Source organism: Pinus tabuliformis, chromosome 2_2 (assembly GCF_031772625.1).
Source record: "Pinus tabuliformis cultivar Carrire ecotype Pingquan chromosome 2_2, CPIR1, whole genome shotgun sequence".
Classification (NCBI taxonomy): Eukaryota; Viridiplantae; Streptophyta; class Pinopsida; order Pinales; family Pinaceae; genus Pinus; species Pinus tabuliformis.
In genome coordinates, this window is record NC_142300.1 from 291,342,790 (window position 1) to 291,369,686 (window position 26,897).

Below are 26,897 nucleotides of genomic sequence, written 5' to 3' on the forward strand. Positions count from 1 at the left end.
CTTATCTAATTATTTTATTAAAAATTAAGAAAGAAAAAATAGCTACTGTGATAACTATCTGAATATAATAAATAACAGAATTCTGTGAAAGGTACTTTTTCACATTGCAGTTTGTTGTCTAAGCACACCAGCTAACATGTAGTGGCCTTTAGGTGCACCTTATCCTGAGAGAATGATAAGGTGACTTTTTAACTTTTTGACTTGAATAAAGACAACTTGGCACTATAGATATGATTAAAAGACTTTAAAATGAGAGTGGCCAAGTACACCAAGTATTGCCTTGTGAAACCATATAATAATTTAAAACCAACCAGCACCTGTATGGAAACTAATCAGCACATGTTTATTGGAAAGAACAGCAAACATCAAAAAAAGGAAAGTCAATTAATTGGTTTTTAGAAACTGTACTACTTAATTATACAAAAAGCTTATTTGGGGTACAAATATAAAGGGCTCTCCTGCTTAATTGCAAAGTCGATTCTTGACAACTTGTAAAATACATTCCTCCAGAAAAAGCCATCTCATTCTCGTCCATCTTCATCATCTTCCATAGCTTCCTTCACATTAATTGTAAATTCATATTCTTGATCGCACCCAAGGTATGAATCACACATGAAATATAACGTGTATTTCTTTTCTCCAAGCTCTGATGGTGCAGTGAAATCAAGCTTAACTTTAGATTTTCTCTGAAGTGCTACCCTCTTAATAGCCAGCAACTGATTGCTACTTGGATCCCCAACAACTAGCCACCAACCTTCTTCTTTTGGTTTGGGATACCTAGGTGCATCAACTGGACCTAATTCCTGTCTTCCTTCTAGATCTCTTTCAAGAGTAACTTGCAATGTAACATTTTCCCCAGTTCTCACATCATCACTCTCTAATACATCATATGCCAGATCAATGTTTGGAAATCGGTTACAAAAACGGGCGATGTCTAACAACTGTGCATCTGTCATCTGTAATAATTCACGTCTTTCGTCATCCTCCATCTCAACTAAATCAAAAACAGTCTCAATGCTTTTACCTGGATTTTCCTGGCACTTTTTGGCAAGTTCTTTTGTAAAATGTGGAAGCTGCAATAAGACAGAATCACGCTCCCAAAGACCCTGGGTAACCATCTGGGTCAATTCCATTGCAGCAAGAGCTGGGTTCAACCAACCATTACTAGAAATAACATCCACCATTGACTGCAGAAGCCGATTCGAAGAAAGGAGGACCTCTCGCTGATCTAGTGCTAAGTTCCCAGCAATAACATGCCTTGAGAAGTACGCTTGCAACAATGCATTTGCCTTTACATGGGGATCAGTATATTTTGGTTTATCAATAGAAAATCTTTGATGATTAATTAATTTTCTTATTGTTTCTTCTTCACCTGGTCGTATAGGAAGCTGTGAATACTCAGAGGCAGAAGCAAGAATTTCAAGAAGCCCCTTCAGCTTTGTCTTTGCAGTCAAGGATGAGCTAAAGAGTTCAATGGTGGTGTAGCTGATATAATAATAAGATGCTATCATGCCAAGGTTCAAGGGAGAAAGATACATCTCATCTTCTATAGCCACACACTTGCTTGACTCCAAATCAGTCAATGTGCTCTCGACAAGTTCAGAAAGGTGATCTGACAAGTGTCTATGACTGACACCCTGAAGATTATAATAATTAGGATTCTGAGTGAGTCTGCGATAGAGAAATGTCCAAGTGAGATAATCCACAGCATCTTGTTTACTTTCAATGGTGCCTACAACCACTTCAGCATTCATATGGTCATGGAGAAAGTGATCAAGATGACTCTCCACTGGGAATGGCTCATATAAGAATTTCTTGTAATATTCTTTGCGAGGTGCATGGCATAAAATCACACATTTTCCAGCATTATCAAGCAGAGGTCTACTGGCACGGCCCATCATTTGCAAAAGATCAGTAATAGGATAGTCAGTATGAGCATTCTCACGCCCATCATAATACTGTGTCCCCATGACAACAACCAAATGTGCAGACAAGGACAACCCCCAACACATCGAACTGCTTGCAACACACACCTGAATTGCCCCTGCACTAAACAGCTGGGTGACCAATTCTTTTTCCATTAAACTGAGACCTTCATGTAGATACCCAACACCGTGAGTCAAAATATGACTCAAGGTAGATTCTTTAACTTTCGCAATGAAAGGTGCCAGATCTTCTTTAGTACATTGAAGAAATTGGGATCTCTCTCCACCATCTGCATTTGAATATGTGACTAGATCAAGAGCAGTAAGTCGTGCATGTTTCCGTGTTGGCACAAACACTAGAGCTGGTTTGCCTTCCTTTGCATGTTGAACTATTGATGTGTATGTTGGCTTAGTCATTGCTTGCATTCGAGCCTCAAAATTGGCTATATCAATCCCCTGAATGTGAATCTCAATTGGTACAGGACGCACACCAGGTGGAAAATTGAAAAGCCCATGTGCTGTAGCACCAATCCACTCTCCAAGATCTTTAGCATTTGCAAGTGAAGTAGAAAGAGCAATAATGCGGATACGATTTTCAATTTGGCTTGAAATATATCTCATTCTGGATACGATTACCTCCAGGATTGGACCACCCTCTCCACCAATTAAATGAAGTTCATCCACAATGAAAAGGCTGACTTGTTGAACCAGTTTCCGCTGCTTCCATCTCCGAGACAAAGCATCCCATTTCTCTGGTGTGCTTATTATTATTTGACCCTTTTCAAGGAGCTTCAAATCAGTTGCAGATTCACCTGTCAGTTCAACTACTTTCAGATCCAATCCTTTTCCAAATTTCTGCTCCCAATCCCGATATCTCTCTTTGGCAAGAGCTTCTATAGGAGCAATATAGACACATCGAAATACACTGTCTGGGCCTTTTTGATGTAATCGTAGTAAAGCAAACTCAGCACAAATAGTCTTACCACTACCAGTAGGTGCTGCAACTAAAACATTATCATCTGAGTTATAAAGCACTGTAAATACCTGAGTTTGAATAGGATTGAAGTGTCTAAACTGTTGATATAGTGCTTCATATGAAGGATTTCTTAATGCGGACACAGGAAGTGGCTGCAAGTCTAGCAACTCAGTAGGAGGTGGGTATTTCTCTGGCAAAATAAGATGTCTAAATGAAACTGGCAGTATTGTCTGCGACCCCAACCACTTATCCGATACAACACGAATAAAGTACTGGGGAGGAAGAGGTTCATGGATGGGGACAGTGAAGCTCAAATGATGGTCATCTTCAACATACTGCATTTTCAACATAAAATATTCATGATGGAGTATATATTCACCATCATTGTCCTCTACTATTATCCAAAAAGGTTCCACATATCCATGAATCTTTTCATCCCACTGAAAATCTGGAGTGATAGTTAGTTCCACCTTCAATACAGTTCGTGTTATTGGTTGGACATGAGCAGAAAGATCCAATTTTGGAAACTGATGAACAAATTTATGAATGGTTTTCCCCATCTTTGGAAAACGAATGAGCTCCCCAATCTCTTGAGCAGAGAGATCATAGTATCGATCCCAAGCTAAATCTTTCTTTTCAATTTTGGTCAAAATATCATTTGGAATTCCTTTGAATTGACGAAGAGGAGTTTGAACACTCCACATGCGCTTACTAACCATCCTGCACAGGTTAAGAGCTCTTTCAGCTAACTGAGCCCAACCTCTTTTAAGAACAACCTCAAAAAGTGCTCTCATGAGGCGCCCTGCACTCTGAACATAAACAGAAAAGAAAAAATTTGTATTAGAAATTTAAAATAGACACTTAGTGCAAGAGAGATGGTAGCAATTCTATGACAATAAACATTATACAAAATAGGCTTTAAAGAACACAAATGGAAGAGAGATGGTAGCAACTCTATGACAATAAATATTAGTGTAAAATAGGCTTTAGAGAACACAGCATGGCCTACAATGCTCTCAATACCACCTTTAAGTCTTTTTTAAAAGGAAAATAAAAATAAAATGTTTCCAATTAATAAAGCAACAAGAATTGGTTTACTGTGCAATGCGACCATATGTGTAATAACCCCGGTTACATTTTCCGTTTAGTTAAGCATTGTAAATTTAATTAAAGTAAATGGGCTGAGTTGGGGACACGGATTCCAGAGCTGAGGTGTAAAACTTCTTGGGGATTTCCTTTCTGGTTTTGTCACAGCCAGGGAGGCTGACAAGAGCAAGCAGGGGACTGGTCTATTTAAGTTGCCAGCAAGGGTGCAAAGACAAGGGCACACACACACCTTTGCTACAGCATGCAAGAAAACAATATATATATATATATATAGCGACATGACCTTTCACAGGGCAATTCATTGGTGGCTAGAAGCACAATGGGGTGAGCTGGCCACCTACTGAAACAAAACATAACAGATAGAAAAAAAAAAAATCTGAATACACGGAGGTAGGTGGCATTAATTTGTTTGCTGGGAGATTCTGGCCAAAACAGGTACAAGAACAACCTGAATAGTACAAAAAGAAAAGAGAAAAGAGGAAGCTTGCAATTAAGGAAAGAGGGCCATGTTGTTCTCCAAGCATGGGTATTCATCACTTACCTCTCATGTTCCTCACCACCTGCATACTGGAACGTTCACGGGAGCATCATGATCTACATATTATAGTTATTATAGCTGTTACTAGCACTTTGAGGTATGTGTACCACTCAAAGATTGTTACCAGTATCCAGCATCTGCGGAAATCAAAAGCCTGTCACCAAGTCTTGGCAAAAACACAGGTAATATTGCGGTGACAGGCCTCAAATCTGGGAAAGAAGAATGATGCAAATGGGCAAGTTCTGGCCTCCTTAAAGTTGAGAATCTGAGATCTAGGAACTTTTGGATATACACTGCAGAGCTTCCAGCAAATATTACTCTCAATTTCCTGGAGAGCCTAGGAGGTTTCAGAAGCTCTCAAAACAGGAGATGAGCTGGAATAATTTACATGATGTGAATTAGCCGGAGGGTGGAGGGGGTTGGCCCTCTGGAGGCCCAGTTCCAGCCAGCAAGACTAGCCCAATCACATAAGCAGACCTTCACTCACGCTCTGGAATCTGGCATGGGGGTCGTTGGGCTGCAAGAAAGGCTACGTAACCCAATCTATGGTTGGACAGAAAGTGGTAGTCCCTGACTCAGTCGCTCAATCTTACTTTGAGGTAAGTGCCTATCCTATTTCTGTAAGGAATGGATCTCATGGTTGTAGCCCTGAAATGGTCTAACTAATAGTTGACTTGATAAAATATGTTTTAAAATAATATTGGTGTTGCTCTTGTTATGCTGGCATTTGGACTATGGGTATGGTCGTATAATATTGCATTTATGAGTGCAAATCAGCATAGGGTGTCTGCCCGCAGCTTGCAACATTATTATATATATATATATATATATATTAACATGAAAGCCTATTTACTATGATCTTAGTCCAGTGTAAACTAACCAAATGTGCTGTAAGGTGCATCCCAAATACTGACTGATCAATAGCACACTTCATCAAAAACCCTGGGCTGCAAGGCATAGGAAAATATTGGCTGCTCATCATGGGCATCCTCCTTGTGTTCACGAACCGATATTCTGAACAAGTCCAGTTCAGACTTTTCTCTTTCACTCTCGCTGCCCTCTTCATTTTGGTTATATTTATTTTAATAAACTCTTGGGGAAACAAAAGCCTGTAGGAGGCCAGATTTGCAGCATTACTATCGTTCCATCTGGATATTTTAGTGGGATACAGAATCCTCAGATCTGCCAAGATCAGCCACTTTTTCATAGGCGTTTTTGATGCCACTACACTCCATTGACAAGGTGCTTCTGGTTATAGAGTCTCTAGAAATCTTCTGTAAAGAATCGTAACTTCTCATCATGTATCTGTCAAGATACAACTATTGTGAAGAATGTTGGAGGGCAATTTATCAGTCTTTGATGAGTCTCATGCACTGCAAGAAAATTGAGTATATGATGCAGGACCATTGAGAGTTGTGGAGCATGTGGCTGAGGATATATGCGTAGACGTAGTTTTTTTCACGTACTATAAATTGGGTACAGAACCACAACTGTATTAATGCTCCAGTTACAGTGTGGCTTAACTCACAGGTTTAGATTTTGTATCAAAAAAAATACCATCAGACTTGTAAGAAAGTATATAGGATTAATATTTGTTACCAAATCCAGTTGAATCTGCTGTGTATACAAAGATAAGCCACATTAAGAAAAATCTGCCTGCAGTACTAGCAAAGTGTTGCATCCCTCTATTTGTACAGGTCATCTATTGCATCAGTCTATTATACAGATCATCTATTGCATCTTTCTACTTTTTATATACATGGCACAAACGATGATTTTCTCGTTAGCTTGAGCTGTAGATATTGTGACGGCACATGGCTTTATGGCCTCCCTACATAACTTTATTGCCGTAAGATTCATTGTGTATTATATTTTGATTGAGAGGAGCTTGAAATTATTGATTTTATGCATTTCATAAGTTTGTAACAATATTATGGTGGTCATGACTGGTTTTTTTCTAAGTTACCGTAACCGGCACTCCGTGGTCCAGGATCCACGGATCTGATCCGGATCAGCCTAGATACGTCCAAAAACTGGCAACATGGCGGATCCCTGTTGGCTGGAAACCAATCCCTAAATTTGGAAACAGATCTCGAAATTTGGAAACAGATCCCGCAAATCGGAAACGGATTTCAAGATTTTTGCAATGCAGTTTTTACTTTGTAGACTTTTGTTTTAGGTTTTCATTTTGGCTTAATTGGATGATGTGGTCCCTCATTATCTTTTTCTAAGTTTGCCGGCCGCACACATTGGCACAAGGATAGCAACAGAGAAGGATAGCGAGACAACAGCACCCTTGTTTCATGAGCTTGTCGGCCGCATAAGGATAGTATTGAGCAACAGCACAACAGAGGACTATTGACCAGGCAGCGACCCCTGTAGCTAATAATTTTTTAAAACTTTTGAAGACAAACGATTCACCAAGCAACAATTCATAGGTTTGGAAGTATCAACAACCCCTATTTCGGCACTATTGTTGGGCAACAGTTCCCTTGGATGGTAAAATGGTGCTTTGTGCGTGATTTTATGCCCATGCATAAATAACTGAGACCATCTTAGTTCAGTTCAACCATGATTTATGCCCCACAAACCGAGATCACCTTAGTCTGGACAACCTCTAAACTGTCTCCGCTTCTCGTCATCATTTTTTTTTGTTCACTAGTACCATGGGTCCAGAACAGACCTCTTGTTCCCCCATGTCCAATCCACAGAATACCGATGGTCCCAATGGCGTTAGTTAATTTCACCCTCCCAAAGCGTCTAAGAGACTTCCACTCGCCACAAGTTATTACAAATATGCCACGGGAGATTTAAACACTCTATTTGAAACTCAGAAACTTCACCCAGCTTAGTCTCCAAGTACCATACTATCAGTGCAATCTGATTGAGTTTGAAACTCAGAAACTTCACCCAGATTAGTCTTCAAGGACCATACTATCAGTGTTCCTGGCCTCTATACAAAGAAAGATCCAACTCCAACTTTTGTTGGATAGAACCACTATTTCCTGCAAAAGTGAGTTGTACTTAACTAAGATTTCTTTTGTATATTTGAAGGGAGCAATTTATCCTTATCACAATGACTACGGCCTCCACTGCCCTTCCTTCTTTAAATTAAATTAATTTTTAATCTTTTATGTACTTTAATTTTAATTTTAATTTTATGTACAGACAGTCATTTTAATTTTTTATTTTGTGTATTCTTGATGGCTGATAGTTTGAATTTTAGATTGTATCATATATGCAGTGACACACAATAACCTACAACATATAGAAATGGAACCATTACAGTAGAGTGAAAGGGAAATCATCAAAACAGACCCAAAATCTCCTTTATGGCAGTATGTGGAGATTATTGGAAAAAATCTCAGAGGTGGTTCATATAAATGGAAGTGCAATGAATGCCAAGATATCAAAAATGGTTCATATACCAGAGTGAAGGCCCATCTGACTAGACAAACTAACAAAGGGTGCAAGTATGCACGGGGCCAAAAGATGCAAATGGAAAACCTGACCAAGGTTTGAGTCTTGCAAAAAATTAAATTATATGCATCTTTGCAAGATGTTGCTGATAGGAAGCTTGCTGAGGGAAAACACCCTGTGCAAAGCTCTACAATTAGGCCTCCATTGCCATCTAAGTCTGCTGCCGCAACTAATTAAAAGCCCACTCTAGGCCCTCTTGAAATAGCTTTCAATAATCAAAGTAGAGACATAGCCGATGAACATGTAGCTCGTTCCATCTATGCAAATGGGCTAGCATTCAATTTGTGTGTTCCCCTTATTGGCAACAAATAATTAAGGCAATTAGTGAAGCACCAAAAGGGTACAAAAGCACTAGATATGAAAAGGTCTGCACTACTTTGTTGACATCAGAGAGACAATCGGTGGATAGGCAGCTATAGACATTTCGGGATACATGGGCAGAAACAAGGGTGTCCATCATTTAAGATAGATGGAGAAACCAAAGAAACCGCCCATAAATTAATGTTATTGCAATATGCCCCCAAGGGGCAATGTTTTTGAAGGTTGTTTATTGCGGTGTGTTAAGTTATGGTATGTTCTATGCTTAGTGCAATTTACTTCAATTTCTTCTTATTAGCCCAATGTCAGTTTCACTGTTTAGCAATCACATTAACATAAAGTAAAATGCTGATAGAACATAAATAAATCGACAGAAGACAAGCCAAGACAAGAGACACCAGATGTGGCATCTAGCCAGGGACAAAACCCAATGTGGGGAAACCCTTTGATCAATTCTTCTATAATCTTCAATAATTTAGCAGAGAGAGAGATAGTACAAATATACAATTCTGTAATTTTATTACAGCAGCAACAAAACCCTAACCAGCAAAGTCAAAGCTGGTCAAACAAGTCAGAATTGACCTCCAATCAACTTGGTCAATATCCCAGTCAACTCGGCCTCCAACAACAACAAGAGGTAGCCCAAAAACAATCTAAAAACTCAGTCAAATAAAAGTCAACAGAAATCACCCTGCAACCAACAATTAGGGCAGTCAACACTAGTCAAACCTGACGTCAGATCACCTCGGTTTGTGTGCCAAAATCTGCGGCTTGCCAAGGAGAAGCAGCCACACCAAATCCGCAATCCAAGAAGAGTCCACGCTGGTCAACGCTGGTCAAAGTGTCTTTCTGCAGCCCTAGTCAAACTTGGTCAACGCAGCCCTAGCCAAAAATCACTTCATCCTTCGACACGTGTGAGAGAGATGCTGCTCCTAGATGTGTACCCAATCAAATAAGGAGAGAGAAGAATGTGAGATAAGAGATGAGTGAATAATGCCACACGGTGTCTTCTATTTATATGAATCATTGAGGATGTGCCACACATTTTGTTGTTGGCCGACCTTGACAAATTGTCAATTATATACAAATAAATTCATATCTCCCTAAATACATGTCGGATCGGATGATCATTAGATCAATCCTACACCTCTCGATGAGAGGAATCCAAGAAAAATATCAACTACCATAAATAAGGTGACCCACATGGAGTTTGGCCCTAGTTGCCAATTTTAACACTCCCTCTCAACTAGGGAGAACTCCATCTGCCAATCCATCTGACCGTCAGTACTATCTCTACCATCAAATGCACTACCCTGCACTGCTCGGCTCTACTCTGTTGAACTATGAAGAAGAAGAAATGATCAAGGATGTATCATACCATCCTCTACTGACCCGAAGTCTCTCCTAGATAAAAGAGAGTGCTCAATAGTACTCTTACTGACCCGAAGTCAGTTCCAAAGAGTGTGTCATACCACTTTACTGATCCCAGATCAGTGCCAAAAGAGAGTGAGCTATATCACTCTTACTGACCCGAAGTCAGTTCCAATTGATCCCAGATCAATGTTGGTCATCCTAGCATAGGGAGTACGATAGATACACGATGCGTCCATCGGTACTACTATGGTCCCTAACCCCATTTCTCTACTCATTGGCCAAATGAGAGGTACTTCCCATGAGTCCTAGACTACATGGGTAGGATGCCTCGACAAGAGAACCACTCATTCTGTCCATAAGTCGCCACGGGGTATCACAGGGGAAGGCTGAACCGTTCACCCTGTACACAGCGCACCACTAGGTGAAGGTGAGTCGCCCTATGGTCGCTTGTCGCTCCAAGAAGTACCCCAAGCCCCCCAGAGCTCCCAGAACTCAATGCATGCATCATACAAGACCCTCATAAGAGGGTCTCTCAACGACTCCAAGTCGTTCTCGAAAAGTCAAGAATTTGACCTTTCCCAGGGGCTTCGTCAAAATGTCGGCGACCTACTCATCTGTACCAATATGATGAAGCCTTATTGCTCCTCGCTGTCCCATATCCCAGATAAAGTGGTACCTGATATCGATATGTTTGGAGTGATCATGAAATATGGGATTCTCTAATAAATGAATCCCACTCTAGTTGTCACAAAGGATCACGATAGTATCCAATGTATATCCAAACAACTCACTGAAGAGCTTTCGCAACCAGACAGTCTCACAATCGGCCATACTTGTAGCAATGTACTCTGCCTCGGCGGTTCTCAAAGCCACCAACTTTTGCTTCCTGCTCATCCAGGATATCGAGGCAGATACCAAAGAGAAACAGCCCCCGAAAGTACTCTTTCGGTCCACCACATTGCCTGCCCAATCAGCATCGGTGTATCCATGTAGCCTCACATCTCCGGTAGTGTATCTCAAACCATGAGTGATTGTGCCTCAAAGATATCTCAAAAGGTTCTTGGCACCAATCCAATGTGAGTGGTGAGGGTCAACCATATGTTGGCTGAACGTGTTGACTGCAAAACATATATCCGGATTGGAGTTCACCAAGAACATCAATGCTCCTATGAGCTGACGATACTCAGTAGCATTTCCCAAAGCAGGTCTGGCAGCACTACCGCTTAACTTCTTGAACTCAAGCTGCATCAGGGTAGTCATAGGCTTGCAGTCCACCATACCGAATCTCTCCAATATCTTCACCACATATCTTCCTTGAGATAGGAAAATCTTCCCTGGCTTCTACCAGATTTCCAGCCCTAGGAAATAGTGCATCAGTCCTAGGTCTTTCATTTAAAACTCGGAAGCCAACTCCCTCTTACATTTGTGAATGAGAGGGTTTGCACCTGTCAGAAAGAGATCGTCAACATACAGCACCAGTATGAGAGGCTTATCATCTTCAACCTTAAAGTAAAGGTTCGGATTGGCTTCACTCCTAGTGAATCCCAGCTTCATCAAGTAGCTATCGATCCTCTCATACCAAGCTCGGGGTGCTTGCTTCAGCCCATAGAGGGCTTTCTTCAACCTGCACATGTGAGATTCCCGATCATGAATCTCAAATCCCTCAGGTTGTTCCACATAGACTTCCTCTTTGATTGAACCATGCAAGAACACAGTGTTGACATGCATCTGATGTAAGTTCCATCCTTGCGAAGCAACAAGGGCTATGATCGAGCAGAGGGTGGTGTATCGGGCAACAGATGCAAATATCTCGTCATAATCTATACCTTCCTTCTGAGAGAAGCCACAAGCAACAAAACGAGCCTTATACTTTTCAGCACTTCCATCAGCTCCATGCTTTATTTTGTAAAGCCACTTCGAGGTGACAACTGTTTTGTCCTGGGGTCTAGGGACCACATCCCAGACATCGTTCTTCATGATGGACTCGTATTCCTCAGTCATAGCATCCTTCCATACTTGATGCTTCACGGCTTCTGCGAACGATGAAGGCTCATTTTGAATGATCGTGCTCATAATGGTCAAGTATCCCTGATACCTGGTCGGCTTCTTACTTTCACGGAAAGTCCCTCTGGGTGCAATGTGTCCTTCGGCATCATCAAGTGTCCCCCTAAGCCATGAGGGCCTCTTCCTAGAAGGCTCTTGCGGAGGGGGATCAATAGGATCCATAAGTTCTTCCACTTCAGGCATCGTCTCATCTTCCTTCTCATCCGACTTCTTGGTGTCAACTTCCTTAGTTTTCCTTAGAATAGGAAGATTGTCAACCTTGCTAAGAGCCATGTCTTCATCAAAGGTGACATCATGACTAATCTCAACTTCCCTTTGACCAGCCACATAGATTCTATAGCCCTTCGAATTTTCATTATAGCCCACAAAGATTCCCTTTTTTCCAGATGCACCCAATTTATTCCTTTTCTCTTTCGGCAAATGAAAATATACAGGACTTCCAAAAATTCTAAAATGAGAGACATCAAGTTTCTTATCAGTGAACATCTCTTCGAGAGTCTTGAAATCCAATGCTTGATGAAGGCATCGATTTTGAACATATATGGCAGCATTTGCAGCTTCGGCCCATAGAAACTTCGGAAGTCTTTGATCATGGAGCATGGAACGAACAGCTTCCAAAATCGTACGGTCCTTCCTTTCTACCACACCATTCTGCTCAGGAGTGTATGGTATAGTGGTCTCCCTCTTAATGCCAGTCTCTTTGCAAAAGTCATGGAACTCATGGGATTCATACTCGGTCCCATTATCAGCCCTTGAAATCTTGATCTTTTTTTCAATTTGATTCTCGATCAAGGCTTTGAAGTGGCGGAACCAAGAGAACACTTTATCCTTCTTTTTCAAGAAGTATATCCACGTCTTGTGAGAATAGTAATCTATAAAAGTGAGATAATATAAATATCCTCCTAAAGAGTTCACAGGCATCATACCAGATATGTCAGAGTGAACCAACTGCAAGATGTCGGAGGTCTTGCTATGGCTTGAGGGGAATGGTCCCCTTTTGAGCTTTCCTTTGGCACACCCTGGACATACACCTTCTTGCTCCACTTTAAATTCGGGCATCCTGGTCACCATTTGTCTCACATCGAGTAGAGCCTTATAGTGAAGGTGGGCAAACCTCCGGTGCCATAGTTCAGACTGAAGAGTTGTGTTGCAAGACATGACTCCCAACGGACTTCCTCCAACTTGATATAGAGAGTCAACTCGAAACCCAAGAGTGAAAGCATATTTAAAATTCCTTTCCATACACGTACCTTGCCATCGATGAAGGCCACCTTGTAGCCTTTGTCTTCCATCGCCGAAATGGACACCAGGTTCTTTTTTAGATCAGGTACATATACGACTTCTTGCAAATGAATTGTGTTACCCTAATTTAATTGAAGAATAACATTCCCTACACCCTTTACGGGATAGGTGGAATTATCTACAAGAATAATCTCCAAGTTAGTCTCCTTCTTTATCAGATTAGAGAGAGCTTCCTTGTAACCAGTGAAGTGCCTTTAGGCACCACTATCAATAAGCCAATTGCCCAACGAGTCCGGAGGAGAAGTAGTAGAGAGGGCCGATATCAGATAGTATTCATCTTGCTTCTTGTTAACAACATTAGATTCATACCTGGAGTTTCTTGCCTTCTTGGAGGGTTGACCACTTCCTTGATTTTCGACATTCCTCTTTCCTCTGCCATTGAACCTGCCATTCCTTTGATTGTGGTTGGAATTGTCGCGGAAGTGATTTTGATCATCGTCATGAGATGTGTCCTTCCTATTTGGACACTCCCTTGTATAGTGACCAAATTTATTGCAAACGAAACATCTTCCTTTCCTTCCACCTTTCGATCCAACCTTTCCTTTGGATTTAGACCCGTAATTATTTTTCCTTTTATCATGAGAGGAGAAAGCAGTGGGGTTGCCTTTAAATGCAGGCATTTCTTGCTCTTCCATCCTAGTCTCTTATTGAATGCATCTCGCCATCAATTCCTCAAATTTCGGAATTAAATTATTGTTGAGAAGAGTGGTTCTAAATACATACCATCCAGATGGGAGCCCTCCAAGAGTTGTGACAGTCAGTTCCCTATTAGGAATGACTTGCCCAATCGATAGGAGATCATTCTTGATCTCGGTGATCCTTAAGAAGTAGGATTGCATATTCTCATCTTTGCCCTTCTTAATTTCCTTCAACTTATTTTTGAGAAACAAAACTTAATTTGCATCACTAACTTTAAATAAGCTTACCAGTCTATCGTATATTTCCTTGGAGGTGTTCAGCGCGGAAATGTAGGCCACCAGGTGCTTGTCGATAGAGTCCTGGATGATCTTCTTTGCTTTGACTTCAACCTTAGTCCACTTGTTCCTTGTAGCAACCGGTGCATTTGATGGAAGCTCAATAATTATACCTCTCACATAGTCCAACACTTCCTGCTCTTCCAATGTCAAATCGAGAGACATCTTCCATCTGTGATAGTCAGACTTCTCACGGAGCTTGTCTTCGGCGAGGAAGTGTGATGAGGAACCCATGAAGTCTTAAGACTTTTTCCAACAGTCTTTGGTGATTGCTCTTGCTCTTTCTCTTGCTTGGGCTTTGTCTACACCTCAGCGCTGATACCATGTTAAGTTATGGTATGTTCTATGTTTATAGTGCAATTTACTTCAATTTCTTCTTATTAGCCCAATGTCAGTTCCATTGTTTAGCAATCACATTAACATAAAGTAAAATGCAGATAGAACATAAATAAATCGACAGAAGACAAGCCAAGACAAAAGACATTGGATGTGGCAGCTAGCCAGGGACAAACCCCAATGTGGGTAAACCCTTTGATCAATTCTTCTATAATCTTCAATAATTCAGCAAAGAGAGAGAGATAGTACAAATATACAATTCTGTAATTTTATTACAGCAGCAGCAAAACCCTAACCAGCGGAGTCAAAGCTAGTCAAACAAGTCAGAATTGACCTCCAATCAGCTTGGTCAATATCCCAGTCAACTCGGCCTCCAACAGCAAGAAGAGGCAGCCCAAAAATAGTCTGAAAACTCAATCAAACGAAAGTCAACAAAAGTCAACTTGCAGCCAGCAATTAGGGTAGTCAACGTTGATCAAACCTAAGGACAAATCACCTTGGTTTGTGTGCCAAAATCTGTGGCCTACCAAGGAAAAGCAGCCACACCAAATCCCCAGTGCAAGAAGAGTCCACGCTGGTCATAGTGTCTTTCTACAACCCTGGTCAAACTCGGTCAACGCAGCCCTAGCTAGAAATCACTTCGTCCTTCCACACGTGTAAGAGAGATGTTGCTCCTAGATGTGTACCCAATCAAATAAGGAGAGAGAAGAATGTGAGATGAGAGATGAGTGAATAATGCCACAAGGTGTCTTCTATTTATATGAATCGTTGAGGATGTGTGCCACACATTTTGTTGTTGGCTGACTTTGACAAATTGTCAAGTATATACAAATAAATTCATATCTCCATAAATACATGCCAGAATCGGATGATCGTTAAAGCAATCCTACACTTCTCGACGAGAGGAATCCAAGAAAAATATCAACTGCCATAAATAAGATGACCCAGATGGAGTTTGGCACTAGTTGCCAATTTTAACACAGTGGAATAGGGAAAGATGCATCTTTCATATCCACAATTCTTATTGATGCAATAGAAAGTGCAGGGCCAGAATGTTGTCCAAGTCATTACAGACAACGCACAAGTTTGTAGAGCTGCAGGTTTGATTCTGGAGGGTCGATATGATCACATCTTTTGGACTCCGTGTGCAGTACATTCATTGAACCTTATGCTTGCCAAGATTGGTGAGATTGAATGGATTAATGAAATATATGTAGCAGCGAAATAAATCCAAATGTTCATAACCAATCATTCAATGTCACGGGCCATATATCAAGATTTTGCAAAGTTGGAGATACTGAAGGTACTCTTTTTTTAATCAATATTATTTGTATTGAAAATTCTTAATTTTAATTACAAATTTATATATGATTTCTGATTTGAGATTTGACTTTTTGAAACTTGTAGGTTGTTGAAACTCGTTTTGTCTGCCACACTCTTGTCATAAAGAGGCTTGTGGAGGAGAAACAAACATTACAAGCAATGGTCATTGACCTTCATTGCCCCTCTTTGGGAATCATGGAGGACTTCCACTTCTAATAGAGGGCAAAAAATCAAGTCCATCATTTTTGATGATGGATAGTGGGAACAAGGTCGAATACCTTTTGCGGTTGACTAAACCAATCTTGACCTTGATCAAGATATTTGACACATATACACCTTGCTTGGGGGAAGTTTATGAAAACATTGATAGTATGTTGGAGAGAATAAGGGAAATTATCAAGACAAGCGAAAATAACCCTTTTGAAACATTTTATTATGAAGTGAAGGGCATAGTTACAGAAAGGTGGAACAAAATGACCACACCATTACACTTTTTCGCCTATGCATTGCACCCCAAATATTATCATTCCAAAATTTTGTAGCGCCAAACAAGGGTTTAAGTAGTACAAGGATACAAGATAGTTTTGAGGAAAATTTATAGAGATGTGGGAGTTGCAATGGAATTACGTCAAGAACTTGGAGGATTTGTACAATCAACTAGTAGTTTTTCAGATCCAGTAACTACGGATGATCGAGAGCATCTTGATCCTATTACTTGGTGGGACTTCCATGGTGGCAACAGCGTTCATCTCTCGATTCTAGCCACCAAGTTGTTATCACAGGTTGTTAGTTCCTCATCAACTGAGAGGAATTGGAGTACATATGGATTCATCCAATTAGTGAAGCGAAACAGGCTAGGAGCAGCAAAGGCTGAGGATCTTGTGTATGTTCGTTCCAACCTATGTCTTCTATCACATGTTGAATCATAGTATAAAAAAGGTCCGAGCAAGATGTGGGATGTGGAGCCTGAGATCTCTGACTTGAACTTGACACTGAATGCCATGGCTCACCTCAACCTAATTGAGAATATTGTTCCACCACCAGTGCAGCCTACTGATGCAACTTCCTACATTCCAAGACCCCATCATCTATTCATGATGTAGAGTTGCAAGATGCAAAAGAGAATGTAGATCCATTCGAGGATATACAATTAAACCTACTGCAAATTATGATATTAGTAGAATGATCATGGACGAGACGCTCATTTTTGTACTTACTATTATCATTTATGATATTATCCTTTTTGTATGAGGGAGGAAGAATCATTTCAGTGTTCTAGTCTTCATATTTATAATATATTTAATGGTTTCAGTTCTAAATGTTGTGATTTATAAATGAATTTGATTTCTGAACTCTAAAAACCTTTTTTTTTTTAAAAGCATTATTATATTTTTGTACTTGACGTATTTTTGACATATCTGGATCCTATATTTTCAAAAAACTAGTGAATCTGGAACCGTATCCGTATCCAAATCCTAATAACTGAAGTTTTTTTCTTCACATCACACTGGCCTTTTTGTGGGTATGAGGACTTTCTTCAAATTCATAATTGTATATTTTGTCAACCCTTTTTGTGCCATGAATGATTGGTCTTTCTTGGGTGTGTTGTGGATTAATGGTCATTCAACAATGTGCCCCTGTTGATTTTGCCCTTTTTTTACAAGTTAATAAATATTGTATGGGTGGTGTGTGGCTCTATGATCTCTCCATATGACTTTATTGCCATATGTTTCATGGTACTAAACATTGATTGACAGGAGCTTGAAATTACTGGTTCTCATAATTTTGTGACAATATTGTGGACAGAATGACTGATTTTTCTTCTTGCTACACTACTCTTTTGATGGGTAAGGCAATTTACTTCAAGTTCCATATCTAAAGTTATACCAAGCTGAGTTGTCCAACGGATGATCAGTTTTTCTTGGTTCAATGTCCGTGTTGTAGACTAATAGAAACTCAACACTTCTCCCCTCTATCTGTGTATTAGTCTCTACTAATTTTTGTTAGTGTAACACAGATATTTTCTTTTTTACTTTGCTGCACTGAGGAGGATATATTTGTATTCAATATATGTTGATTGACTTTGCATGCAGCCTTGTGGTAAACTATGATATATTGATCTAGATCAGTGAGAGAGGTAGCAAAATTAGTGTTTTGAGACTAATATTGAACTGAATGCACTTTTTCATGGACTGCTAGCATTTCAGGATTTGCAAAGAATGGAGATGGCAAGGAATCCTTGATGTTATTTTTACAAATGCAATTTGCAGTCATGAGCCTAGATACATTCATCTTTTCTAGTGATCTTAGAGCATGTTCCAACCTAGAAATTGGAACGTAGGTCCATTCTTTTGTTATCCAGAGTGGGCTTGACTCATATCTTTGTTGGAAATGCAATTATTTACATCTAGGTAAAGTCTGAAAGTTGGGAAATGCACAAAAAGCATTTGATAGAAAATATGAATGTGATGTTTCCTTGTAGAATACCATAGTTGGTGGGTATGCTCAAAATGGAGCATCTCTGAGCCCTTGAACATGTACACTATGTCTAGATAAGCAGAGATGCTATAAAGGGCACTGCTCATGCTGCTCATAGCTGCAAACATGCTATAAAGGGCACTACTCATGCTGCTCATAGCTGCAAACTTCCAGAATTAACAGTAGCAAGCTTCAAAGCATAAACTACAAAAGTAAACTTCACACATGGACATCATACACCTACATGCAAGGTGATGTCCAATGAGTTTGCTAATGGCTTTCAACAATTGGTTGTGATAGTGGCTCAATATGAGTTGCTTAGATTCAGGTAAGAAAGGTGGTGTGATAAGCCACCTAGTACAGGAGGGATGCCAAAAGGACTTGAAGAGTAAAAAGTTCCTTTCAATCCATGTTATTTTCATCACTTCTAATAAGACCTTTTCAGGAAAGATGGTGCAAGCAATGGTCTATATTTTGTTGCAAGCCATAGTTTAATTTCAATTCTACCTGTTTGGAGTATGTGATTTTGCTAGAGCTTTTGTATTAGAGAACTTCGAGTGAAAACATTAGGTATTTATCCACAAATCCTGCTAAATCAGCCTTGGACAAGTAGATCTCACCAACAGAAAATAAATTGCAACATCATGTGTGACGCAGGAGCATTGACTCGAAGTTATCATTGTATTTTAATAGACATAGGGAGTCTTGTGTTTTCAAGGAAGTTGGATTCCTATGTATGTAATTATTAATGTTTTGAGTGGTTAAAGTAGGAATTAATTAGATAAGTGCGAAGATATTTGTAAATGGTCTCAAGTGTAAGAGAACATCAGTGATTAATGATGATGAGAGAGTTGGAAATCAATTGTAACTCTTATAGGTCTCATGATTCGAGGAACTAGAGAGGATTCTTAGGGATGAGTAGGAAGATTTTCAAGAGTTAGTTCAGCAAATTAAGGATCTGAACCAGAATTAGTTCAACAGAACCTTTTGTATAAACGTAAACGTAAAAGGCATAGTCAGTCAGTAGTTGGAGAGTTAGGAAACATGGTTTGTCTGTAAGCCTATGGCCAGGTAGGAAAACAGAGGCCATTGATCAGAAAATCAAGCCTGAGAGAGAGACTCTTGTGTAAATACTTATTTATTAATACAAACAACTCGATTTGGAATTCATGTGTGTGTACTGGGTAATTAAGATATAGACAGTGTTCCACGGGACTCGCCCCCCCCCTTAGGGGTCTAGTTTCCTCGCTCCCCCACGCTCCGGGGACTTGGGGACGAGTAGGGGACGTTTCCCCACGCTCCCAAAATGGAGGAAACTCGGGGGGACGTGCCAGGGAAACGTTTCCCTTCCCTGAGGGGGCGTTTCCGAAAAGGGGGACGTGGGGGGACGTGGGGGGGCGTGGGGGGACAAGGGGGGGCGAGAGGGGACGTGGGGGGACGAGGAGGGACGTGGCACACTTTTAATGCATTAAAAACCATTTTTAATTTTTAATTAACTAAACACTGAACTTAATCTTTAATTAAGAGTTAATTAACGTTTAGGGTTTTGGAAAATCGTTGTTTCATGTTATAAAACCAGCACCTTGAACCATGAACAACACACTCACAGCGGCACAACCTTTGCAAGTTCGCTGAGCGCTCCACTCACAGCATTGGATTTCATTGTTCGGATTCATCATTCCAGAGGGAGCTGATTTCATCTCATGTGAATATCTAACAGCCAACTGGCATACTTGAGTAAGGCCAGGTATTCATATATACATAAGAATTTTAAATTCAGTGCAATTTATCTAAAATATATATTTGCACATATGATCACTTTATTCTGTTTTTCTGTGTTGAACTTGGTGCAAATATCTAACTTCTCCAAGTTAAGGTCTCGTCTGTACTGGTTGATGTTTATCGAGGCTCTTTCTGAACAGAAGATTTGCAAGGTGGAGTAAAGCCCAACTTTCATATTTTCAGATTTGCAAATTTGCAGGTGTTTCAGAGATATAATATACTTCTGCATAAAAGCTGACCATATTCTGTTTGTGCAGTCTATCTCTCTCTCTCCAGGCGAAGTGAGGGCCCATTATTAGGTTGCCTTCATGAAAAGAGATCCATAATATATCATGTTGCATTTCATTTCTTGTTGGAAATAAAAATCATATGCTTATTTCTCTCTCTCCAGGTGAAGCGAGGGTCCTTATTTGGTTGGCTTCATGAAAAGAGATCCATAGTATATCATGTTACTTTTCATTTCGTGCTGGAAATAAAATCATATGCTTATTTCTCTCTCCAGGTGAAGTGAGGGCCCATATTAGGTTGGCTTCATGAAAAGATATCCATAATATATCATGTTACTTTTCATTTCTTGCCGGAAATAAAAATCATATGCTTATTCTGAGTGAATCATTTCACATCGACAATGGTCAGAGTGGACAAACCAGGGATCCACAATGGGAGAAGCACTATACAAGTATTGTAAATACTAAAAAAGCTATGTTACAGTTCATAACATCTCAGGCTCCCTAGAAGGTTTTATGGTGCAGTCAGGCTATATTCGAACAAGATAATTATAATAAATTGGAGATTTATATGTTTTACGCTTTTAGTTTTAATCATGTCCATATTTATCTACTACTAACTATTTGTCTTGTGATGCTGTTAAAGATTGAAGTTTATATTGCATGAAACATATCATTGCAGTTAGATACACTTATACCTATTGGAAGCTCAGTGTAATGTTCATTTCAAATTAAAGAAAGTTTCTACAGCTGCAAAATGTGGCTTTTTCAGGGTAATTTCAGCCGTGCCTAATAATATAAAATTGTTTTCTATAAAAATTTAGAGCATATGGGAGCCTTTAGCATTTGGCATTTTTTGCCAATGATGACTCTTGATGTATCAGACTTGACTTTAATCTTTTATAAATTTGGATAATTTTAAATGATATTCATATCAATGATCATGCTTTGTAGCTTTTCAATTCAAACCAAATTGTCATAGTGGACACAATTAATAAATTATATTTTATATTTATAAATTTTTAAGACCCTGACGCTCCCCCACGTTTCCTAAAAAATGGTAGGGAGCTTTTGCATAGGCCGCTCCCGCGCCCCCTCGCTCCCTCGCCCCCTCGTCCCGGAACCTTGGTGGAACATTGGATATAGATTGTGTATGATTTTGAGTTATTCTGCATAACATAGGTTACAAGTGCAGAACCAGAGGTGGAATACAGAGAAGAGTAACAGAGTGGTGTTCGGCTTTGTACACATCAACAATACAGGAGGAAGCCTTTAATGTATCAGTGAAGGTGAAGAAAGCCTAAAGGTGCGAGCGGAGCTAAGCTCGGGAGGAAATCGTGATTCAGAATAGCGAAGGACCAAAACTCCGAAGAAAACAAAACCACGAAAGAACATTGAAGAACGGCGTAAAAACAAAGTAAATAGGAGATTAATAACCACAGCGGGGGTAGAGAGTACGGAATGCCTTGATCGTGGTGAAGGTCGCAGTTGTTTTTAACCGTCGATTGCAAAATTCAGATGCTGACGTCATAATCAACTATGGGGGTTGAAAGCTTGATAACCCACATGCTAATTGAAGACCCGCAGACCATCGGATCGAATGATTAAATCAAGCATGCATTGATCAATCGGTGGAGGATCGCAATCAGATTGTTTTGGTGATCGGGACAAGTGATGACTATTAGATCTGGAGAGAGAAGATCAATGGCGGAGAGCGAAAGTCAACGTGGGACAAAATTGTTGTTCAATTGGCGAATTGTTGTTCAATTGGCTAATTGTTGTTCAATCGGCGAAGTGCTGTTCAATTGGCGAATTGTTATTCAATCGGTGAAGCACTGTTCAATTGGCGAATTGTTGTTCAATCGGCATAGCGTTGTTCAGTTACGGATTGTTGTTCAATTCCGAGTGTTGTTCAATTACGGATTGTTGTTCAATCCCGAGTGTTGTTCAATTGTTGTTCAATTGACGAATTGGAAAGTAACGGACCCGAGAAGGTTATAGGCGCGGTTTCATTCTTTTGAAGTCTGGTTGTGTTATCGCATATCGCATGCAAGAGGCGATGAAGTCACATGATAATGTGATGCGATATTGCGACAACCGTTGATCTGGTGGACAAAATCAACGGTGGAAAAGGCAATCACACATCGCAAGTTGGGAATCCTGAATGCTAATGCTATTGAGTCCTTTGAACTCCGCGATTGCGATAAAGGATGAGTTGGCTTATAGAGTGGAGTTTGGTTAATGTGCGCAGTTATAAAATTAACCACAGTTGTTATAAAGGTTAAAGGGGTGAGTTATAAGGTTCCGCTGGAGAAGGATTACCAAAGGGTCAGACTGGGTTAGTTATTAACTCGTTCCGCATGAGATTAATTAAGGGGCCTTAAACCATTAAGTAATGAAGATTTGACCAGGCAAGTCTTTGAAATCCCTGGGACAGACGAGATTATGCATTTTATATGCACACTGTGGGTATACGCGGGTTTACCCTGCGTCAACGTGACCTCTAAATCTATAAGAAAAAAATATATATTTCACCCCATTCTCGTAATGGTGACATAATAACTACCTCTAGTCAATAAGGGGGTGTGTTACAATATGATACCTGAGTAATGAACACCATGTCAGATGTGAGAGAAAGTCCTTCAAGCTTAAGCTGTGAAATGTATGCCTGAAGCAAAACATTGATCTTTGCACTGGGCTCTTCCAAACTCTCCTTAACCGGGATTGGTACTCGATCTAACAGCTTCGCAAGTTCCATCTTTTCTTCTTCTCTTACTGTTACATACTTAAACTCTTCACTTAAAGAAAATAATCGGCATAGCTCAATGTCACCCATTGTTGGCTTCAGATGTTCATTGTAAGTAGCCATTGTACCATGAGTAATATAGTAATAACTGGCTATGCGTCCTAGATCAGTAACTTGAAAATATCCACTCTTTCGATCATATTTCACCAGATTGGTTTTGTCCAAGATTGTTGCTGCAGAATGAATCTGTATACAAAAAAAATTCAATAATAAGGGGACCATGGGCTATAACAGGTTCTAAACCAAAAAAACACAAGTAGAGATTGTACAACTATACTGCAAAATAAAACTCAATAATGATTAGCAAAGCATTACTATCTGGGTGCACATCCAACTGTAGGCACCATCTCCACAACGTGGGAACCCTGATTACCATTGGATATGCACCCAGCAAAAATTGGGTAATATCACAGCACAGATGGGAAATTAAAGAACACCGCTATGCTTACCAAGTCTCCTCTCCTCTCTTCCAAAGTATTGTCTCTCTCTAAAACGTCAGCAGATAGACCATATAAAACTGGATTACGTAACATACGGATATAAAGGTAGGTGTAGCCTAGCCATGTGCATGCCTCCCTTGCATTTTGAACTGTACCCAGTACAATCTCTGCATTTAAATTATCTGCTAGCTTTGACACAAACTGGCTCTCAATTGGCAATTGCTGATTCATAAGAGAAAGGTAATACTGCAATTCACTATGTCCTGTTATTATTATTCCTTCTCCATAGGAATCATACTGTGGCCTTCCGGCCCGACCAAGCATCTGCATAATATCTAACGGACTGAGTTCAGTCCATGCACCTTTCTCAGGATTGTAAATTTGAGTTCCTTTTATAATAGCAGTATGAGCAGGAAGGTTTACTCCCCATGCAAGAGTAGCAGTAGACACCAAAACTTGAATATGGCCATCACCAAAGAGGTCTTCTACCAAAGTTCGATCTGCTCTGGCCATCCCTGCATGATGGGTTGCAAAGCCATACGGCAATAGGTCTCTCAGATCATTGTTTTTCACTGATTCGGTCTCTGTTTGGAGAATCTCCCGGCTAGCACTGTCTTCCTTCAGAAAGCGTCCAAGTGTGTCATTTGCAAGAGCTGCATCTCTTATAGCACGAGCTGTCTTTGCTGTTTCTTTTCTGGAATGCACAAAGACCAAAACTTGATGTTTGCCAGCAACCGACATCACCTTTTCGTAACAAACATCATTCATCAACTGAAACCTCTGGAGTGGCTTCTTGACAGTGATTCCAATATATTGCTGAGCCAACGGGCAAGGCCTGTAACTGTTATCAAAATAGAATAACCCATCTGACTTAACCCTCAAAAACAAGGCAACATCCTCATAGTTTGGAAGTGTTGCAGACAATCCCACCAATCGGATCATTTCCTGAGTAGTCTCGATTTGCCTAACTGTCCTGGATACAATGCTTTCCAGCACTGGTCCTCTATTATCATGTAAAAGATGAATCTCGTCAATAATTAAAAGCTTCACAAGCTGGGTATATGTCCTGTCTCCGGACTTTCTTGTAATAATATCCCATTTTTCAGGAGTGGTTACAATTATCTGGGTTTCCTCTATCTGCTGACGGGACATTGATTGATCTCCTGTAAGTTCTTTGACAGATATTCCATAAGACTGCAGCCGTTTAGACAAGTTCCCAACCATTTCTGCAACCAGTGCTTTCATAGGTGCAACATAAACAACTTTGAACTTGCTCAAATCAATAGAACCATCTGCGCCCCTATTGAGAGCAATCTGTTGAAGTATGGTTAACATGGCAACATTGGTTTTCCCAGCACCAGTGGGTGCACACAAGAGCAAATTCTCAGGCGTAAACAGAGCAGTTTCGTATACTTTACTCTGCACTCTGTTCAGTTGCTTCATTCCAGAAAAAGCGGGTTGTGCCCAATCCGGCATATCTGATATCTTCACAAGTTCCTCTCCTTCAGCAAATGGTTTCGGCTTCAGCGCAGGGACATGAACTTCCTCATAACCCTTCCTTGTGGTCCTATATGAACCCGGAGGTAGCTCACACCTCTTGTTTGCCATCAACAAACCTCCTTGATGGAATGAAATGTTCTCGAGATCTAGCATCTGCCTCTGTCCCTTTAACCAACTATTCTCCATAGCACCACCGCCACCATCTCGATCCATTCGTCGTTCTCTTTCCCCATCTCCACCGCCACCCTCGTCTCTTAATTTCCTTGCTTCTTCTCGTATGCTACGTTCGAGATTCTTCTGCCGTTCCTTTGCAGTGGCCCTTGTGGCATGTAATTGCTCAAGGATAGCAGCAAGAGCAGGCTGTTCTCCCATAGTCATCTCATCCTCAATTATCCTCCTTTCCTTCTGATCCTCCGCCCTGGCCAACCTAGTACACCAAACTATCTTGAGCCTGTTGCGACACAGCAGCTTAATAAGATCAAACTTCTCAAAATCCAAAAGCATAACAAGTCTGTTCTCAACATCCCGAACATCGCCCTCCTCTGCTAGTATTTTCAAAACCTCCTCAGCGAGCTTCTGGCTGTGCTGAGGATCGATAGCAGAATACGCCTGGGAGATCTTCCGCTGAAGCCAATAAGCATCAATATCCTGGACATTCAATCCTTCATCTGTTTCTTCCATGTCATCATCATCGATACCACCCATTTGCATAGCCTCCGCCTCATGCCCCTCCTGCCCATCATCATCATTATCTGCATCACTATCTTCCTGCACCTGATCCAAATCACTGTCTTCATCATCCTCTTCCTCCTCAAATTCAACCGCAACGCCGATGTCATCATCAAGGGCTTCTCCCGCTGCGCCCCCCATTCCCGCCCCCGCCTCGCCTCCCGCTTCCTGAAAATCAGTTATCAGTTTACCGATCGAAACAAGCTGGCCAAAATGCTGTGCATTCATTGGATTAAGAAGCTTCTCAATCTCCTTCTTCTTATCTGGGTCCTTTATTTTCTCATTCTTCAAAACAGCTAACACTTCATCTGCGGCCCCTCTTAAGATATCCTGCGGTTGATCCCCAAACTGTTGCTGTATCGTACTGAGAAGGGCCTCATAAGCGGCTCTGGTCTCCTTAGTCCTGGGCCTGTAAACGCCATCGTCCACAATGGATAAAACACTCTCCTCCTTAACCCTCCGCCTCTTGCTGTCTTTCCTGGGTACCATATCCAGGTCCGGTTTTTCCCTCTCTTTCTTCTTCTTCGCCTTCTTTATCTTCTCCTCCAGTTCGGCTGGCTTGCCGTGATAAACCCTGTCACCGAAATTCCTAGGATCAATTTTACCCCAGAGAGACTCCGGTTCTCCTGTGGGCTCATGCGTATCTCTAGGTCTAGAGTCTGTAGTTAGCACTAAACTGGAATTTGCTCTGTATTCATACTGCTTGAAACGGGCATGAGCCTCGGCTCCTCCCCCAAGATGTGCCATTGCCTGCAAATTCGTAATTGCAATTGCTGATGAAGAAGCCTTATGGCAATAACCAGCCTGTGCGATATGGGTTAAAAAAAAAAGAAAAGCGTGGAGAAATCTCTCTGCTGCTGTGCGATGGTGCACCGAACAAAACTAGGGTTTAAGCTTCAATCTTCGTTGATGCAGGTTTTCGACCTGATGAAAGTCGGCGTACAGAGGTAGCGAGACTTTTATGTTTTTATTTTGATTTTGAACATTTTCAATTAATTTGTATTATTATAAGGTGTATTTGTAAAAGACTTGCGCTTGTGGGGCCTCTCATTTTTTTCTTTCATTTCAAACGGGAGGTTCCAGAAATAAAATTTAGTTGTTTATATTGAATTTAATTTAATTGATTTTCCTACGCTCAACTTAATCACCAAAAAAAAATTGTTGACGAATATAGATTAGTTAACCACTTGAAAGTTTGAAAATCTATTATTCATTTGT

At 40.5% G+C, this 26,897-nt stretch overlaps 1 protein-coding gene across 1 annotated transcript; it reads right to left on the bottom strand.

Annotated features, from left to right (window-relative positions):
* Nucleotides 1–229: 229 nt before the first annotated feature.
* On the bottom strand, nucleotides 230–26,637 carry LOC149192468 (DExH-box ATP-dependent RNA helicase DExH12-like). Its single transcript, XM_089404618.1, has 3 exons — nucleotides 23,460–26,637; nucleotides 22,807–23,196; nucleotides 230–3,710 (listed from the first exon to the last, which is right to left on the bottom strand). Exons 1-3 carry the CDS (start codon nucleotides 26,424–26,426, stop codon nucleotides 522–524), a joined length of 6,546 nt encoding a protein of 2,181 aa, XP_089260744.1. The 5' UTR covers nucleotides 26,427–26,637; the 3' UTR covers nucleotides 230–521.
* Between the last annotated feature and the right edge of the window lie 260 nt (nucleotides 26,638–26,897).

Bases quoted from the DNA above. Each gene is read 5' to 3' on its own strand.
- LOC149192468 (XM_089404618.1), bottom strand. From the start codon at position 26,426: ATGGCACATCTTGGGGGAGGAGCCGAGGCTCATGCCCGTTTCAAGCAG. The intron at 23,197-23,459 runs GTAAGCATAGCG...TTTTGTATACAG, and splicing joins AAGAGAGGAGAGGAGACTTG to ATTCATTCTGCAGCAACAAT. The intron at 3,711-22,806 runs GTATCATATTGT...GTTTATGTTCAG, and splicing joins ACATGGTGTTCATTACTCAG to AGTGCAGGGCGCCTCATGAG.